This window comes from Phaenicophaeus curvirostris, chromosome 2 (assembly GCF_032191515.1).
Source record: "Phaenicophaeus curvirostris isolate KB17595 chromosome 2, BPBGC_Pcur_1.0, whole genome shotgun sequence".
Lineage (NCBI taxonomy): Eukaryota > Metazoa > Chordata > Aves > Cuculiformes > Cuculidae > Phaenicophaeus > Phaenicophaeus curvirostris.
Window position 1 is genome coordinate 99,350,441 of NC_091393.1, and position 18,038 is coordinate 99,368,478.

The following is an 18,038-nucleotide window of genomic DNA, read 5'->3' on the forward strand; positions in this document are numbered from 1 at the left end:
CAAACTGTTGGGCTTCTCCGTGTCCCGCGACAAGGAGTCCCACAGGTAACTCCACCTGGCTACGTGCCTCCAGATCCTGCTCCTCTGAGGATGTGGCTGAGAAAGCCCCACGCTCATTCGGAAGCTGAGCTGCTGGGACACAGAATCGTAGAATCTCTCAGTTGGAAAAGACCTTTGAGGTGATCAAGCCCAACAGTACCTGTCCACTCCTAACTCACGCCCCCTAAGCACTTCATCTAATCCTCTTTTAAACACCTTCAGGGATGGAGATTCAACGACCTCGCTGGACAGCTGTTCCAGTGCCGGATAACACTTTCAGCGGAGTTTTTCCTAAATCCCAACCTGAACGTCCCCTGGAACAACCTGAGGCCGTTCCCTCCCGCCCCAAACCGCCCCGAGCCCGAGGGCGCCTCTGCCCCCCGACAGCGCCGCGGCGCCCCGAGCCCTGTGCCCGGAGCGGCGCCCGAGGGAGGCGCCCTGCTCCTTCCCTCCCGCGGCACGGGCGATCCTCGGTGCTGCGAGGGGATAACCGGTTCCACGGGGGCGGCTGGCGGCTCCGCATCCCCCGGGAGAGCCGCCGGCCCCGCTCCCGGGGAGCGCCCGCACCGCCCGAACGCTTCGGGTTCCCCTCCGAGGGAGGCGAGCAGGGAACGGGCTGCAGCTCCCGGGTGGGGAGAATCCCCCCCGCTCCCCGAGAGGGCGAGCAGGGAAGGGGCCGCGGCTCCAGTTGCCGGGCACGGAGAATCCCTCCATCCCCCGAGGAGGCGAGGGGCCGCGGCGGGTAGAACCCCCACCCCCCCCCCATTCCCCAAGGTGGCGAGGAGGGAAGGGGCTGTGGCCCCAGTTCCGGGCCCCACCGCCATCCCCCGAGGAGGCGAGCAGGGAAAGGGCTGCGGGTCCCGCTCCGCTCCCGGGCGGGGAGAACCCCCACATCCCCGGCGAGGGCGAGCCGGGAAGGGGCTGCGCGCAGGGCCGGGCGGCGCGGGGCGGGAGGCACCTGCGGGAGGTGGGGCGGCCCGCGACCCCGCCGCCCGCCCTCCCCTCCGCCGCTACCTGCCGCCCCTTCCCTCCCGTCCCCTCCTTCCCCCCGGCTCATGCATATGGATGGGCGCATGCGCGGGCGGGCGGCTTCCCCGCCTGCCGCCGCGGGCTTAGATGAAGGCGAGCGGCTGCGGGGCTGCAGACAGGCGGGCGGCTGCGTGCGGCGTGTGCGTGTGTGTGAATGTGAGTGAGTGAGTGTGTGAGTGAGTGAGTGTGTGTGCGTCCCGGGGGGGGTGGGGGGGGAGGGAGGCTCGGGGGGCTCGCCGCGCCTCCTCAAAGAAATAAAAGGATCGGGATAATCATCGCGATAATAATAAAAAAAAAAAGAACGACGACAACAACCCAGCAGAAAAAAAAAAGGAAAGAAAAGAGGCGAGAGAATAAGGAGAATAAAAGGAGGCTGGGCTGCTTTGCATTGGAGACCGGGGCGCTATTGAAAAGCGGCGTTGTCCCGCGCTATATTAGAGCGGGGCTCGGCGGGCAGCAGCGGCGGCGCCTCCTCCGCCCCTCCCGGAGCCAGCGGCACTCGGCGGGATGCGGGCGCCCCGGCGGGCAGCCGCGCCGGAGAGACCCCTCGGCCTCCTCCTCCTCCTTCTCCTCCTCCTCCTCCTCCTGGCGCTGCGGGCCGAGGTACGTACCGGGGGGCGGCGGGAGCGGGGCCCGGGGCCGCCGGGCTCCTCCGGCGGGAGCGCGGAGCGACCTTCGCGAGGGGGGCTCCCTGCGGAGAGGCTCCTTCCCGGGGAACCAGAAAGGAGATTGCTGCAAACCGCCTTTTTTTTTTTTTAATCCCCCTTTTTTTTTTTTCCCCTCTTTCCAATTCGGTGGCGCTGGGGTGGGCGATGAGCAGGGTCCGAGGCTGTTAGCCCCGTCCCGGCTGCCGCTCCGCGGGTCGCTTCAGCGAGATCGTTTGGCTGCGTTTGCCCTCGCCCAGGCGCCTTTGCTTCGCTTTAGGTTTGTTTCCTAGCGCTTTAGGCACCTTCCTCGCACTGTTTTTTGGAGTTGGCACTCAAGGGTCTTATTTTAGCACTTATGCGTTATTTGGTAGGACGATTTATGAGCGTTTTTAGTGGGTGTCTGCTTGGGAAAAGCTTGCAGTGATTGCTTTTTTTTTAATGTTGTGCTTCTTGAAAGCACCCTGGAAATTACTTTCTCCTGCCTGCAGAGTTCTTGCAAAGTTTGGGGCAAAAATCGTGAGGTAACTGTCTGTTTCTTGTTTTGTTTGTTTTTTTTTTCCTTTTTTTTTTTTTTTTCTTATCTCCTCCGGTTCTTTATTGGGATTAACAGGTGACTTCAGCGTCGGGACAGTTTGAGTTGGAGATCTTATCCATGCAAAATGTGAATGGTGAACTGCAAAATGGAAATTGCTGTGATGGCACCCGAAACCCCGGAGACAGAAAATGCACCAGAGATGAGTGTGACACCTATTTTAAAGTTTGCCTGAAGGAGTATCAGTCGCGAGTCACTGCTGGAGGTCCTTGCAGCTTTGGAACCAAATCCACTCCTGTCATCGGAGGAAATACCTTCAATTTGAAGTACAACCGGAATAATGAAAAGAACCGGATTGTTATCCCTTTCAGCTTTGCCTGGCCGGTGAGTTGCGTGGCCTGCCCTGGCTCTGCTTCTGTTGGACAGTGGTGTCCGAGATGGCCATAGAGAGCTGAGCTCTGACTCCTGGTGCAGGAGGAGAGGGACCAGGATTGGGGAGGGAGCAGGCATCTTGGCACGAGCATTGGGAATTTGCAGCACAGAAATGAGTAAAAATGTGGTGGTGTTTTTGTTTTCGTTCCCTGGGGCTCACAATGCACAGCCTGTTAAATTTGAAAGTCAGATGTGCAGTGAGGGGGATCTAAATGGGTCGGGGAAGCAAACCCAGTATCTCTGCACTTTACAGCATGAATAAGTCTCTTGAGACTTAGAAGGTCAGAAGTTCATTTTCTTTTTTTTTCTTTTTTTTTTTTAATTTTTTTTTTCTCCCAACCAGTGAAGTCTTGGGCTTAAGCCAAAAGAGCAATGGGTTAGGGGCTGTAGAGGGATCCCATGTGAAAAGTGTGTGTCATAGCTGGCCTCCTTCCCTGGAGCATGTTTGGTAAGGCTTCTTCTAAGGGGAAATCTAGCTGCACTGCTTGCTGTTGACGGGAGCTGCTGTTGCTGCTCTTGGTGAACTAGTTGCCAGCTTCCTCGGGAAACTTGCTGTGTTTTGAAGGTGCTTGTAGACTGTAGAAGCTAAAGACTGAGAAAAGCCTGGCCTTAGTTTCTGGTCCGTTTCACCCACTCATCCTCTAAGTATACCTTTTCCTGGCTACTCGCCTCTGTGGTCCATACGTTCTGGCATCCCTCTAGTTTTGTTCAAAACTCAGTGGCTCGAGGAGGTGTGTCTCTTTGCCAGGCACTTCTGTAGCGTTGTCCACTCTGGTGAACACAGGTCAGCCTTTTAGAATGGCGAGATGGAGGACAGGTGACCTCTTCATTAGCTGAAGCCTACTTTGTTGTTGGTCTTGTAAAGAGCACTTACTTAGACCTCAGTGCTGCTTGTTTCTTTTGGGGTGCTTGAGGGTTGGAGCTTTGATACAGTCAGCTCTGCAGAGGTGTCTTCTCCTTACTGCACAGAAACTGAAGACTATCTTTCCAAGACAGCCATCACCCAGGATAGACCTACAGATACAGCATTCAGGGCCATAGGATTTCTGGATATAGGAGGCTGCAGTGGCCTTGGGTGGTAGGACATGTGCTGTTTGGTGCCCGGCAGTGCTGTGTGCAGGCAAGCAAAAACTGAGGGTGACTGATCTGAAGGGGTTATTACACGCAAACACACACCCCCCAGTCTGTCTGGGATGCTGTGATATGAAAGCTGAAAACTCCCAAATTTATGCTCTCGAGACTTATATTTAGAGATCACCTAGGAAACAAAACTGTTTCCCCCTCCCTCTCCTTCTCCAAAGGCGCTGAGCAGACAGTTTCCCACCAACTGCCTTAAGATATGTTGATGCTCAGCAGTTTTGAAAATCCAGTCATCCTAACCTAGATGCCTAAGGTTGTTTTTGCGATGGGAGGAGGGCTCTCATGTGCATGTAGGGGAGGGGTGAATCTTGTTTCCTATCCTCTGTCACTATCGCATCTGGCAAGGTGGAAGCATGCGTAGACTTTCCGCTGCCTCCAAAGCTTGGCCCTTCCTAGTCAGATAAGGTCTGGTTGCTGGGAGCGCCTGGACTTTTTCTGGGGGGAGGAAGGCCCGCCCCAAAAGCATTCCTGCTCCAGTTGTGATGTAGACACCCACTTTGTAGTCCTACGGCCAAGTGCTGCAGGCAGCCATGTGTTCTTGAAATGGCCTGTGCTGCCTCCTACCTGCCTCCTCTGTCAGTTGTGACTCCTGGAGTATTGAGGGCTGGAGAGGCATACGAGTGAAATAAAGGATATAGTATTACAAAGTACAATAGCAGAGTTAACAAAAGTATTTTCTGTTGGAAGTGCAAGCCCTCCTTTTTTTTTCTTTCTTTTTTTTTCTCTTCTCTTTCTCTTCCTTTCTAACATGAAATGAGATAAAACTGTTATCAAATATGCCATCAAAGGGATAAAGAGCTTTGTAAAAATCTGAGGTATTTGAAGCTCTGCCAATGGCTGCTGTGCTTGTGTTGCAGATTTTGACTTTTTTTTCCAGAAAAGTCAGGTCCATCAAGGTCTTTAGTTTTCCTGATTTTTAACTAGCTCTCTACCCTGCTTCCAGTAATTAAGTGCTTTGAATGTGAAGATGTGTGCGTATGTAAAAATGATGTGAAAACTGATCACATTGCTTCTAATAACTCCTTTCATAGTGTTGAGAATGGAAATCTGTGCATAGAGGGTGGATTTGGGGGGGTGGGAATCCTGGGAGAAGTTTCTTAAGCTTGCCTGCATCTTAGTAAAAGAAATGCTTCTATTGTCCTGCTGAATCTAATTGAGCACTGGAATCCTAGACTAGCAGCAGAACTCCAGTGCAGCCTTTGAAATGTGTAAAACTCAACAACTTCAGACACCCTGGTTCCTAAGACTGGATTTTTTTTGAATAAAATCTTGCATATTCCCACGCAGAAATGCACTTTTTGAGGTTGTGATGGTAGTCTGTTTGCAATTATCAAGCCTGCCTCCCAGCTTTAGTTTCCAGAGGACACCGCTTTTATGCTAGCCATTGTGACTTTCAAATGGCATTTGAACAAAAGAATATCTAATGTGGCAAAGCTCCTATTTGTACTAAAATTGTGTACACAAATCACTTCAGGCGTTTTGAAAGCTCTACAGATAAAGTAGTAAACTTAATTAGTCAACTCAAATCTGATGCTGAAATTTCAGAATTTAAAAAAAATCTTTAGTTGAGTGAATACTGTTGACTTCAGTGAAAGCTTCAGGCTAGCATTGCATTTGCCAGTGTGGCTAATCATGAGAGGTGTCTTTGAATACATCCAACTGAAAATTACAGAAAAGGTAATAGGAGCTAAACCAGTGTGTTAATCATATTGCACTTGAAAGTTCATGCTCATCTCCGAATATGTATGTTTGCATTATACTGTCTGAAGGAGGCTTTTCTTGGATGTTCTGGCTTGAGTCGGTAACATTAAGAAGTATTGTTGCCTTGACTACTTAAAATAAAAAGAGATTTCTTTCTTTGTCAAGCCCCACCCTTATGCCGTTTGTGAGAAATAGCTGAATTTCCTTACAGGTCTTTATTCATCATGCAGGAGAGGAAGAAAAGAGAATGATGTGATTTAAATGTATTGTTAGATTTGGCTTGTTGTAACATAGATGTGATACATCAGAGTCTTATTAATAACTTATGCAATTTGCTCTTTTCAGTTTTGATATGTACCCCTCTGAATAATGGGTGTGGAGATGGTGGGCCATAAATTAATCTAAATGATGGGAGGTTTAAGTAAGTTGCTAGGAAATGGGGCAGCAGACCAGCATAAAGGAACCAGAGTGCGCCAGAAAGCTGCCCCTGCAGTAGCTACCAGTTCTTCAGTGAACTGAAATAATGGTGATAATGATGATTTAAAAGAAAAAAATACACGTAGGATTGCTTCTTGCATTCATTTTGAGACTAGTGACTTTGTTGACAGGCATACTTGGCTTATGAAGCCATATGGAAAAGTATGGAACAAAAGAATTTCCATGTTCCACTTGTCAAAAGTCTGTCTCAACAAGTTTTGCTTCATGGTAGACACATGCTCTTCTCTGACGTGAATCACATCTCTTGCCTTTTTTAAGGAATCAAACAGCATCCCAAGTGTGATGTGTGCTCTAGCTTAAGGGAGGTGTGTATGAATTAACTAAGCAAACCTTAGCACTAAACTTTTAGTGAAAGAGAGATCTTTGGGGGTTTGGTGAGACCAAGTAAGAAGGAGGTCAAACTTGGCAATTCCTTTGGTCTGCATAGTTCCAATTTCAAACTGCTCGTTTATCCTGAAATTATGATCCTTGTAATTATTTAATATTGAGGCCAATTGCACCAACACACCAGGAAACTATTGAAGTGGAAACAAACCCTCCAGTATCTAAATGACTTCAGTGTCAAATACAATTAAAAAGAGTTTTGAATATCTTATTTCATCCTTACTTTAAAAAATATAGTAGTCAGCCTTTCCCCTTTTTAATGACAAATCTTACTGCTGCTGGTTCCTGAAGACGTAAAATGTTTTCTGAGTAGGCATTGTTTTTTCTGGCTTGAAAGAGATAATGAAAGAGCTCTAGTGTTCAGGGTTTGTTGGGTTTTTTTTAAGCTTCATGAACCTTTTTCCCGTATCTTGACACAAGAGGCTTCCAAAATACTAATCTGCAGCTGATGTTAAAGTAACATCCTTTTGAATCTGAGAGAAAAAAATCACTTCTTTCAACTGCTTTTTTTTTAACAAAACAGAACTTTTTTTTATTTTGTTTTTCCCTCCCTTCGGTTAACCTTTTGAAAACTTTTGAAACAAATGCTGGATGTTTTTGAAGCTTTTCTCAAAGAATGCCTGATAAGTCATCCTGGAGCATGAGCTGATTGGAAGAAATAATTATAATAACAAAATGCGTAATAATCAAATCCCCTGTTGTGTCATTTATTGTTGATGAGTAATTTAAGAATAAATCTTCAGCACTCAAAGGGCAATGTTTTGCCTAGGATTACTATCCAAAATGGAGATGAGAGTATTAAGTGACATTTGAAGCATAATTAGTATCCACAAGGCTGCTTTTTCCCGGGAGTGCAGAGAAGTGGTGCATTCATTCAGAGGTTTTGGACATCTTACATGTTCTTAAGAGTCAGTTGTGTTCTAGTTTGGAACTTTATCTTCTGGGTAAATCCATTTGGCTATGTTGTCGTAATATATCTAAAAATAAATCCTCCTCCTGCCTGCTCCTAGAATTTTTGTTCTTGTTAAACTGGAGCAGGCCTTTAATATAAATTCAGTGGCAGCTGGATTTAGCCTGGCATTGAAGCTTATTTCTAAACTTTCTCAGACTACGTGCATTCAGCACTGCCAGCTTGTTTATGCAGCTGGAAGTCTGCATGTCTGAAAATGCATTGCATGAAATTGATGCTTATGCTTAGAAGTCTAGGTAACTCACGGAAACTTACTGTTTTGTTGCAGACTCAGGGCTAGAATAGAAGTAAACTAGCTCTGAAGCTAGTGAAGTTGGACGTTGGCTAATTAAGTGAAACAGTGTGCTGTACAAGAGGTTTTCACTCTCATATGTGGCACTTAGTGCAACTTCAGTTCTTAAGTCCGATGCCCTGCGGTACATGCGAAACTATTAAGCTACAGTTCTTAAAAGTGATTCTGTGTAAAGAATGCTGGCGACAGGGTTGCTCTTGAAAGTTCAAACTAAACTTGACTTTGCATTTCTGCTGATGCATAGAAGTTTTATGTGTTAATTGACACAGTTCTAATAATTTTAGCAGGTAACCCCTATGCCTTAACGTGGGGAAAGATGCTAAAACAACCTGTTGCGTTCATGTCTTGTTGGTTTGTGGAGTTCATGGTTCTGTGGTTACTACTCTGCAGCATAAATTACACTCATTATTCTTGTAGCATTCAGAAGAAACTGTAAAATGTGGAGAGAAGTGGTTAAAGTGGTTTGTAAATAGTCAAACATCCAGAGTCCTTTACCAGCTCAACCCAGTTCTTATGCACTTAGGTAAATAAGTAGAAAGCCTTCTTGTTCAGGCTTGCTCTATGTGAACCTGACTGTTTTGCTTGGCTGGCTAGTAGGTATTCTCTCTATTAACCTTGCCACCCTTTTGTAACTGGTGCATTTAATTATCAGTGGGATGCTTTAAACAGGTAGGGGGACTGATAAGAGCAGGTAATCTGCTTGTAGGGGAAGGTTGAAAGCAACCATTGACATCTTGGCCTACCTGCTAGTCTTTGACAAGTGGGACTCTGTGAGAAAATAACTTGGTAACGAGATAAGGAGCTGATTAAAATGCTGTTGTCGTAGGATGCACAGTTGTAGCTGGGATCGCTTAAAATCATTAACTGGAAAAGAAAAAAAAAAACAAATTAAAAAAGAAATGCTATACTTCTTCCTTTTCTTTTTTTTTTAGAGGAGGGTAGGAGGGAGAACCCCAAGTCTCCCAGCTCTATGCCAGTACATTATTCGGTTAATGCATGCTAGTTTTATGATTGGAATACGTTGTAGATCGGCCACCCAGACAGAGGCATTGACTGCTAATATTAACCAAGAACAATAGTGTGGCCATACTGACTGCAGTGAGGATTACAGAACATAATGGGGCCTATCCAAAAATAATGCTAATACAGGACAAGCAACAGGAAGCAGCAGTAGACTCAGCATTGCTCGGCTCCCAGACAAACCATGGACTTGCTTCACACAATGGCAACTTCAGCACATTATGTATTCACAGGATACTCATTATTCCAGCAGGCTTGCCAGATCAGAGATCAGCCTGGTTTACTGGATGCTTAAGCGTATGCATAGTTTGGATAGCGGTACTTTTGTGTCCTTCATTATTTGGCAGGAGGGTGGCAGTTGTATCGCAGAGATGGTCTTGACTTTGGTTACTGGCTTGGCTTGTGTTGAGGCAGAATGAGGGGAAAACTCTCCTGGAAGCTGCTAGTATGTTTGAATTTGTTTTCATGTCTTCTCCTTTATGTGGCAGTGAAGTGTGTACTGGCACTAACAGCAGTGAAGGAACTATTCAAAATGAAGACTAAAGGTGCTCTGTTTTCATGTGGGAATATTGTGATGAGGCTGTCAGCTGGGCTGCCTGTTTGAGGTTCTGCCTAGTTCTTGTCTATAGTCTCTGAGGCGTGAGATCATAACAACTGAGACCATTTATATACGCAGAGGTGAGGGAATAACAGCTTGATAGGGTGTTGCCTTATCCTTGCATAGGCTGGCCCAAAGAGGAGCTTCCTGATGATGTTGCATTCAGTGATGGGTTAAGAGGGTTTGGTTGTTTCCCTTATTTTCCCACGTACATCCATATCTCCACTGGCTGAGGAAGCAGTTGTCTTGAGCTTCTTTGAAGGAATATTCTGTTGCCAAAGTTGACTGATTGACCATGGCATGACTGTACGATGCATCTGTATGTTGTCATCATGACTTGTCACGTGCCAACAGGGGTGCCCAAATGAGAGCCCTGCTGACATTTAGAGGAGGTGAGTTTGTGACTAGCCTTCACTCTGGTCAGAGATGCCCTTGGGTGCTTTGAAATACTCCATAGTTTCCCACTTCCCTATTTCACCCCCGTTTGTGCTAAGGGAGAGAGGATTGCTGGAGCACCTGATAATTTGCTGTGGCCAGCTGGGACAGCATGCCAGTCTCCTAGCCTTCTTCCTCAGGACACAGGCAGCAAGCACCAGTCTCAAACCGGTCTTCAATGCTGTGCTTGGCTGGCAGAGTATGAGGAGAACTTTGCTGGGCTTAACCTGCTCTCCTTGTTTGGCAGAGGAGGAGCAGGCACAACATCCAGAATGCAGACTTCCCACTGCATTTGTCTAGTCATGGTTTCACATGCTCAGCAAAGCTCTTGTATGGTTTAACCACAAGGATAGGAGGGAAAGAAGTTTGACTAGTCACCACCTTTTTCAAAAAGGAGGCAGTCCTTTCACTAATGAGCCTGATGTTTTAATCTTGCCCTGTCCCACTGACTCGCTGAATGCCTTTAGAAGCCAAAGTATAAAACCACCTCCTTTTGGGTGGATGTCTGGATGAACAGAGGGAAGAAGGTCATCAAATGAGAACTTTAAAACACCTTCTGCTTGCTTAGAGCTGCTAGTGTTTCATTTAAATAACCAGAAAAGAGATTATATTGTCCTTTCAGACCTTTAAAAGGGACAGTTTCTGATGGATTTCAGGGTCTTCAAAGTTTTTCTTGAGCTGTATTATCAATGGGTCAAGACTAAATGGTGGTATCTTGTCATTGAGGAAAATAGCTCTTGTACATTGGTGCTTTGTTCGTTTTTTTGAGTGTGAACTTAAACATTTCCGTCCTCTCATAGCTTAACTCATATGAGTTTTTCTTGAATTTGACCATGCTGCTGTTCAGCCCTCTGGACTGATCAGACTGGATGTTCTGCAAACTGCCAGCTTGCTGTTTTCTTTTTTTTTAAGCTGCCTTTCCTCACCAGTCAGAATCTCTGCCTTCTGGTCAAGCTTGGGTTTACAGTGGCTAATTGGGTATGATTCTGGAAAGTTCACTGCTGCCTGGTTACCTAGGACATTGCTTTGATGGAATAAGGTGCATGATGTGGAATTCTTGTGTCTGGATATATATATATATTTATTCAAAGATGGGCAGAGGTCATCTGTGGGCATGGGAAAATTTAAACCTCCACACTGTAAGTAGTCATTACTGAGATATCTGAATTGTTGATCTATAGAGTGGGGATGATATGTACTTGTAAAAAATCTCAACAGTGCAGTCTTTGCACAAAACTGTGGGGTTTGGGTTTGGTTTTTTATTTTTTTTTTTTGAGTGTGCTTTAGGGAGGGGTGTGTTGGCTAGAGAGGTATGTGATAGTTGGATTGCTGAGGGGGGTTGGCTACTGTTGTGGGGCTGTGGGTGTCTATGTGCCTTTTGTTTAGAAATGTCCCATCTTGAACACAGTGTCTTGTCCTTTTTTTGCCCCATGCTGAGAGGGACTGAGCCAAGAGATTAAACTTTCATTCTTTGTATTATCCCTTTTCAGGACAGGGATTCCTTATTTAAAATATTCAGATGAGGTGAGAAGGGGGCACATAGACCTACCCTAGCAATTCCCTTGTTTCTATTCTCCTGCATTTTGTTTCCATCCAGTTAAACAGAAGTCTCTTCTCTTTAAACAAACTCTTGTGTGGCGTTAGAAAGTGGTCACACAAGTATCTAGCAACAGTAGCACTTAGAGCTAGGATTCAGCCTTTCCTTTCCTTAAGGGCTAGGTGTGTTGGTAAACAATCCTGAGAACCAACCAGGAACTGTTGCTATGATTTTAGACAAAATATCTTCCAAAACAATTATGCAAGGCTGAAAGAAAAACATCTTTAACTTTATTGGAAGTAGTACTAGTTGCCATAATTCAGTCTCTATATCATAATATCTTTTCCAAGCTTGCAGTAACATGTTGTGCTTGTTTCTCTCAATGTTGGTAGTTAAACCAGTGAGGAAGCACCCAAGGTAGTGCAATCTGTAATATGGCTCAAGAGTTCAATTCTGGTTTGGTGGGGTTATTTTTGTTTTTTTTAGTTACCTCCAACTTGTGTAAGGACTTAAATCTGTTTTAAGCAGTGTTGAATGATCATGTTGTGTTTTGTTTTATTGTCAGGGTTTCTATCAAGTTGACAGACCCGGTCTAGAAGAGTTTCATGAAATATTAACCAAAAATGGTTTGGACCAATAGAGCCTCTGCATAGAAGTTTGTGCGCATGTCTCGGCTTGCCCAGCTTTGCTTACTTTTGAAGCATTTTCCCACAGTTATCAGTGAACGAAATGGAATCCTAGTCTGCTTTGAATATGAAACATATTTAGGCTATATTCCAAGCCGGTGTCCATCACAAACTAGGTTTTCATTCAGAGGCTGCATGCTGTGTCCAGTCGTGAGAAAGCAGTCTGCTTCAACTTTTTTTTTTTTTTTTTCCCCTCCTTCCTCCCCCTCTCTTAAGGAATTTCTGCCATGCTCTTGCACCTTGTAGCAGCTTACTCTCAGAACTGTACTTCTGTTTCTGTTACAGAAAAGGTTTTAAGTGCTGGATTGCAATTGAGCACAGATACATTTGAGAAGAAATAAACTTCACAATACACAGCTTCTGTGGCAAAGCATCAAAATTATTCATGGAGAATTTTTATTTGTTCTATTATTGTTCTGCTAACCAGAAAAATGTTACATCTATTACATCATTTTTATAGTATTTATTATTCTTACACTGTTTACTTTTCTGGTCATATTTTTTCTCATTTTTTCCTCAGCTTTTTTCTGGGGGGAAGTGGCATTTTGTTTTGGTTTTGAGTCATTCTGTGAGTTTGGATATGGCTGGCTAAATAGCAATTCTAAAAGATACAGCCTGGGTAGTAATATCTCAGAGTAGAGCTGGGGGAGGAGAAGAAGTTTTAATGGCTCTTGTTCTCAAGTTAGGATTGAAGATAAAGGTAGCTTAGATGTAATAGCTGGCATCTTTCCAACCCACAGAGTCACTTCGGTTAGTTTATGCTTATGATTATTATTACTGGAGTGCTAGCGAGCTCATTGGCAGATTAGTGCATCTGTAAATGTGACACGGGGTGGATAGTGCATCTTCCCTTTCCCTGCTATTCCAAATAGTCTGATCTTAGCCTTTGTCTTACAATGCTTCTCTCTCACCCCACCCCCTTCCCATATCCATCAGTTCTTCCCTCAGTTACCTGATACTTGTGGGAGCTGCGATGTCCCTCATGCAGACAAAGCTTTCAAAGGGGGTGCTGAAAAGCAAAGTCCCTAGAGATTGCGCTGTCAAGGCAGAGCACAGTAATCTTGGCAACACTTCTTGCTTTCAGGATGGCTGGGGGAAGGGACAGCAAGACTACTTTTCTGTGAATGAAATCCTTTTGAAGCGTTTTTTAGTGGGGGGTTAGTTTTGTGGGTTTTGATGCTGCTGTGCTAGCCTGATGTTTTCTGTCTTCCACATGCAGTTCTTCTATACATGCTTTATTGTGGCTACAGCATAGTGTCAAAGGCTGTGCTTCCTGGTTAAGTACATGAGATGCATTAATGATGACAAAGATGAGCTATCCAAGGTGAAAGGTCTTCTAAGTCAGACTGGATAAGGTAGCTTACGAGGTTTCAAGAAGATCATGTTTGTCTCGAGTATAATCTATTACCTATTTATGTTTTCAAGTGTTCATTTCAGGGCAGAGAACAAGGTTTTTATTTTTAATTAAAATTGTCATGGTTTTGGTTTGTTTTTCTTACAGTCATGTGGCTTTGAAACTAACTATTATTTCTCTTTTGCAGAGATCCTACACGTTGCTTGTTGAGGCATTGGATTACAATGATAACTCTACTAGTAAGTATTCATTCTGCTGATTATTTAATTCCGACAACTTGGTTTCCTGTCCACTGACAGGCCTTTGGTAGTCTAACTAGTTACTGTGAAGCAAAGCATGAGGAAAAGCTCTTCCCCAGACAGTTTGGAGGGACTCTCCAGGCTCTGCAGCAGCCTGTCTCCCTCACATTGCCTGTAGAAGGCGAGTAGCTCACTCAGCTAGACACAAACGGCTTGATGCCTAAAAATACATGCTTTTAATTCTCTCTCCTTAGGGAGAATAAAATCCAAGGAATGGGCTTCTTCAGGTTTTTTGTTTGTTTGTTTGGAGTTGTTGTTTTTTTGGGTTTTTTTTTAATTAGGAGTGATATTCAGAAGCCTAAGTCTTATTGACCTGGAACCTCTCTATAAACTATGTACTCACAAAACTGAACTTACTGCTTTGAAAAAAAGCTCCATAAGACTAGGTATAGATATCCATCTAATGACTGTAGATGAGAAACAGGAGTGATTACCAGCTCTTCCTTGGGAGCTGGATGTCTAGGAATTTATATTCAGGGCCTGAAAAATATTTACCAGACAGCACCTTGCAGAGCTGGCTGGAAATCAAAGGTGGCAATCTTTCACCTGGAATGTCTTTGCTTGGTTTCAGAAACTTTCTGCTAAGCTTTTCCTGTTGGCAAGAGGAAGCTGTGTAGAGTCTCTTGGCATATGAGCTGTTCTGCTTGTTGCCTACTGTTACTGAAGTAGGTGGGCAAAATTAGCTCTATTTTCAATCTAAGGCCTTAATAGCGTGTGGTAAAAGCCACAAGGGATAGTATGAATCCGAGTTCCTAAATATTTTGTTGACGCAACAAGCCTTTTCTTTCAGCAAGGAAGACCGGTCTCTCTCAAACCTTATAACAGCTTCTCATAGTCCACTTGGGAATGCCAGGTGACAGCTGCACAGTAATGAAACAGAGTTCATGCTTCATGGAAGAAAGGCCTTTGTAGAAATGTGCACAGTGCTCTGGTTTAGTTTAACTAGTGAAGAGTGCACTGCTTGGGAGTGGCCTCTGAGTCTGGGAACCTTTCTTCACAGATCTGCCCCTCCCTCCCCCCACCTTTTTTTCTAATATACGTGGGATGTCCTGTTGGTTCTTGGTTCCAGAAAAATAACTTGTCCATTGCAGATGGTTCATGTAAGCTGTCAGTGATAGCCACGGTTTGCTTTACAACCAGCCACGTTCAGTACTGTTGCAGTATCTGTGATTTCAGCCCTGCCCCAGTGCAGTCATCGAGTGGTGGCCAGGAGACTTCTTGTCTCTCGACTATGGGATGTTTTATGGAGGAGCAGAAAATAGATAGCTGCAGCAACAGAGCTTGAATTCAAAATGAATGTCTTGTTTACAGTAGAATCTGAGATTTTTTTTTCAGACTGGGTCTCTGCCACTCTTACTATTATTAGAGCTCATCTTTTTTCATGAAACAACTTCATTTCCAAGGCTACACAATGACCCCTTTCTTTGCTTTCATGTTCTGGAAGTACAATTGTCTTCAGACAAAATTGCCTCATTTCTCAGCAGTGAATTTGACCAAGTGCAGACATGTTCTTACATATGTTCCTGATTTGCATTCCTGCTCTAACTTTGCTGTCACATAGCTATCCATAGGTCTCCTCAGTCATTGTACTACACAAAGCTCTTCCTTTGTACTTCCTTTTTACTTATAGTCAGCTTTCCCATAGGTGAAGAATAAGTCTTGGAAGAACTAGTTGAGGAAATCGTTAGAACTAAACAGTCATATTCATATAAAATGATGAATTTTTTTTTGATGTCCAGGATTTTCTTTTACCCTATTTACCACTGAATTGTAAGGACTCTGTGAGAGCTTTCTCTGTTTCAAAAAAAAAAAAAAAAGTGGGTTTGGTAGGCTTTGTGTAACTTTTCAGTAGCTCTAGCATCCTCTGATCAATGCAATCATTAGGAGATCCTAGAGTGGATGCTTCCTTCCCCCCTCTACATTCCACTCCTCCTACGTTCCCTTTACCACATACTCTCTCTTGTCTCACTTCCAAGAGTGGCTTGCAGTTAAATTCTGGCCCTGTTCAAGCCGATGAGAATCGTGCTTTGTTGGAGCCAAGATTCAACTTAAATGGTTTTCTTACTCTGGTTCTAGTCTAGATGCCATCTTGCTACTGTCGCTCCATACATAAAGCTAATGGGGCTGACATTGCATCTCAAATTATGTCAAAGAACTATTGTAAATTACTAGTGTCAGTTGCATGTGAATTCCAGTTGGGCATAAGAAACTTCAGCACAATGTAAACCAAGCCATAGCTGGAAGCTGCCTGAAACAAAGACTTTTAAAAATAACTGTGGTGTCCTTGGCCACCTAAACTGTCTAGAGGAGTCTGGGCTTTTTGTTGTTGTTGTTTGCTTCCTAATGCCGCATAGTTATAATTTCCAGAAACTGGAGCACTGAAAAGCAAAGGTGGGCGGTCAAAATAGCTAATTTCTCTGTGCCTGAAGTATTTGATACAGTTGTCCACTGAATGAAGAGACATATTTAGAGCTTTGAAGTGTAGCCACTAAAAGGGCTCTGACAGCAAAATGCAGCATTGGAAGCCAAAGATGTACAGGAAGCCTCACTCTTCTACTTCATCAATTTCTAGTTGGTTAATGTTTCCTCTAATTTTTTTATCAAAGCATGGAATTCCGAGTCAGGTGATGTCAGGGAAGTTAGGAAGATAAGATTGCGTTCTCTCAAGCCTGGGTGACTGCTTCTTTCTACTTACTTAACCAGTCTGCTGCTTTGGGATTGCTTACTATAAAACGTATAACATAGTTGGTGCAGGCTAAGAATGGAAGAGTTGTTGCAATGCCTCCCCTGAGGTCTGGGTCAGCACACTTGTGTAAGTGCGTACTGACAGGTGGGAATAGGGAGGGGTGGAGAAATTTTTGTACAAGAAGGAACATGCTAATACTTCATTGTGAAAACTGTGGGTAATGGAAAGGGATCTTAAGTCTGAGAGACCTGACTTGAATTTAAATGTACGGTGGTGTCTTTATAATGTGTATAAAATGAACAGTTAGCTATGATCTAAAGCAAAATCGCAACTGGTTTTCATCTGTACCCTTAAAAAATAAAGTCTAGTGGACTCATAAGGATGTTTCCCTTTGGGTTCAGCCCATGGTTAGGGGCTTAAAGGAGCCGGTGGCTGGAGTGAGATGTCAAACAGCATGCTGCTGAACGAGCTGGCAGATAAGGGGAGGAATGGTAGAGCAGAGGCAAGAGGAAAGATCTTTTCCCAAAGTGATTGTTCTTCTGGTGCCACGGACTGAAACAGCTGTCAGTGGCATCTCCCCAGTGGGGAACAGGAGAAGACTGCAAAAGCAAGGTGGGGGGGGTGGGGAAGTTTGCAGAACAAAATTGAATGTCGTTCCCCTTTTCTTATGCCACTTACAGGAGAAAAGGATAGAGTTGTCTTGCTCACAAGAAACAGGATGTCTTTATGCACAGACTCAGTATTTGGGGAAATGCATTTGCTTTCCAACTGTGCTGTAGATCGGGGTGTAGTCTTGGCAAGTGCAGTAAAGCCATGTTTAGCACGCATGAGTGGAACTATAATGGCTTGACTAGTCCCATTCAAGGCAAATAGATATGCATCTGCTTAAGTACCTCTTAGAATTAGTCAGTGATCTTGTTGATGAGATCTAAGAGTCCTACACCTGCACAGTACAGGACATGATATTTCTCTGGATATACCAGTATGTAAAAGTCCCTAGGCATGTACATTACTTATGAATGGGATTTAAATTAATAAAGGCCTGCATGCGTTTGAAAGTCTTTCACGTAGATGTGGGATTGGGGGCTTAGTGCCAACGAATAATAAAAACTGATTTAAATGGAAAATATTATAGAACCAGAAATACCAGAAGGTGAATAAGAAGTTGTTGCCCTTAATTTCACACTGTAAACACTTAATGAATGCTGTAGTTTAAAGCCAAGAATACCCCCCAAAATGGGCAAATACTTAGAGCGTTTGTGTGTTAACACTCCTCTGTGGTTGTGCAGCAAGTGCTTTCAATTTATGCAAAACTGCAAACAAGCAGGCAGGATCTAGTGATGAATCGGTATCTGAGGCTTGAGGAGCCTGTTGGAAGTTCTTTTGGAAAGCTACAAATCAAAGGTCCTTAGCAATACATTTAAAAGTATTTTAGATGAAAAATTGTCCCTACGTCATCTTAGCTTTATATAGCAACTTCATTAGTCTTCAGGTCTGCATTATGTAAAATCCCTGAACTTCCTTTTGTAATTGTTGGAAGAACAAGCTGAACATTGTTATGTTTTAATTCTCAATGCTTAAATGTACCGATACTTCACATGCTGCTTTCTAGCACATCCTTGGCAAAGTGCACTTCTACCTACAATTCTTCTGCCATGGGATTATGCTCCCATATGCAGAACAGCATAGCCTGGTACTTAGTTTTGGTTTGGTACTATGTCTGCAAGGATATTTGGCTGTTCTATGATAAACCTTCACT

The 18,038-nt window shown here is 44.3% G+C and overlaps 1 protein-coding gene across 1 annotated transcript in view; it reads left to right on the forward strand.

The window, feature by feature from the left end:
* Positions 1–1,324: 1,324 nt before the first annotated feature.
* The window catches only part of JAG1 (jagged canonical Notch ligand 1), a 36,659-nt gene continuing 19,945 nt past the window's right edge, over positions 1,325–18,038 (forward strand). Inside the window, exons 1-3 of the mRNA XM_069850155.1 lie at positions 1,325–1,671; positions 2,326–2,631; positions 13,482–13,533. Of these exons, the coding sequence (XP_069706256.1) occupies positions 1,576–1,671; positions 2,326–2,631; positions 13,482–13,533 (454 nt within the window). The 5' untranslated portion in view covers positions 1,325–1,575. The remainder of the gene's footprint in view (positions 1,672–2,325; positions 2,632–13,481; positions 13,534–18,038) is intronic.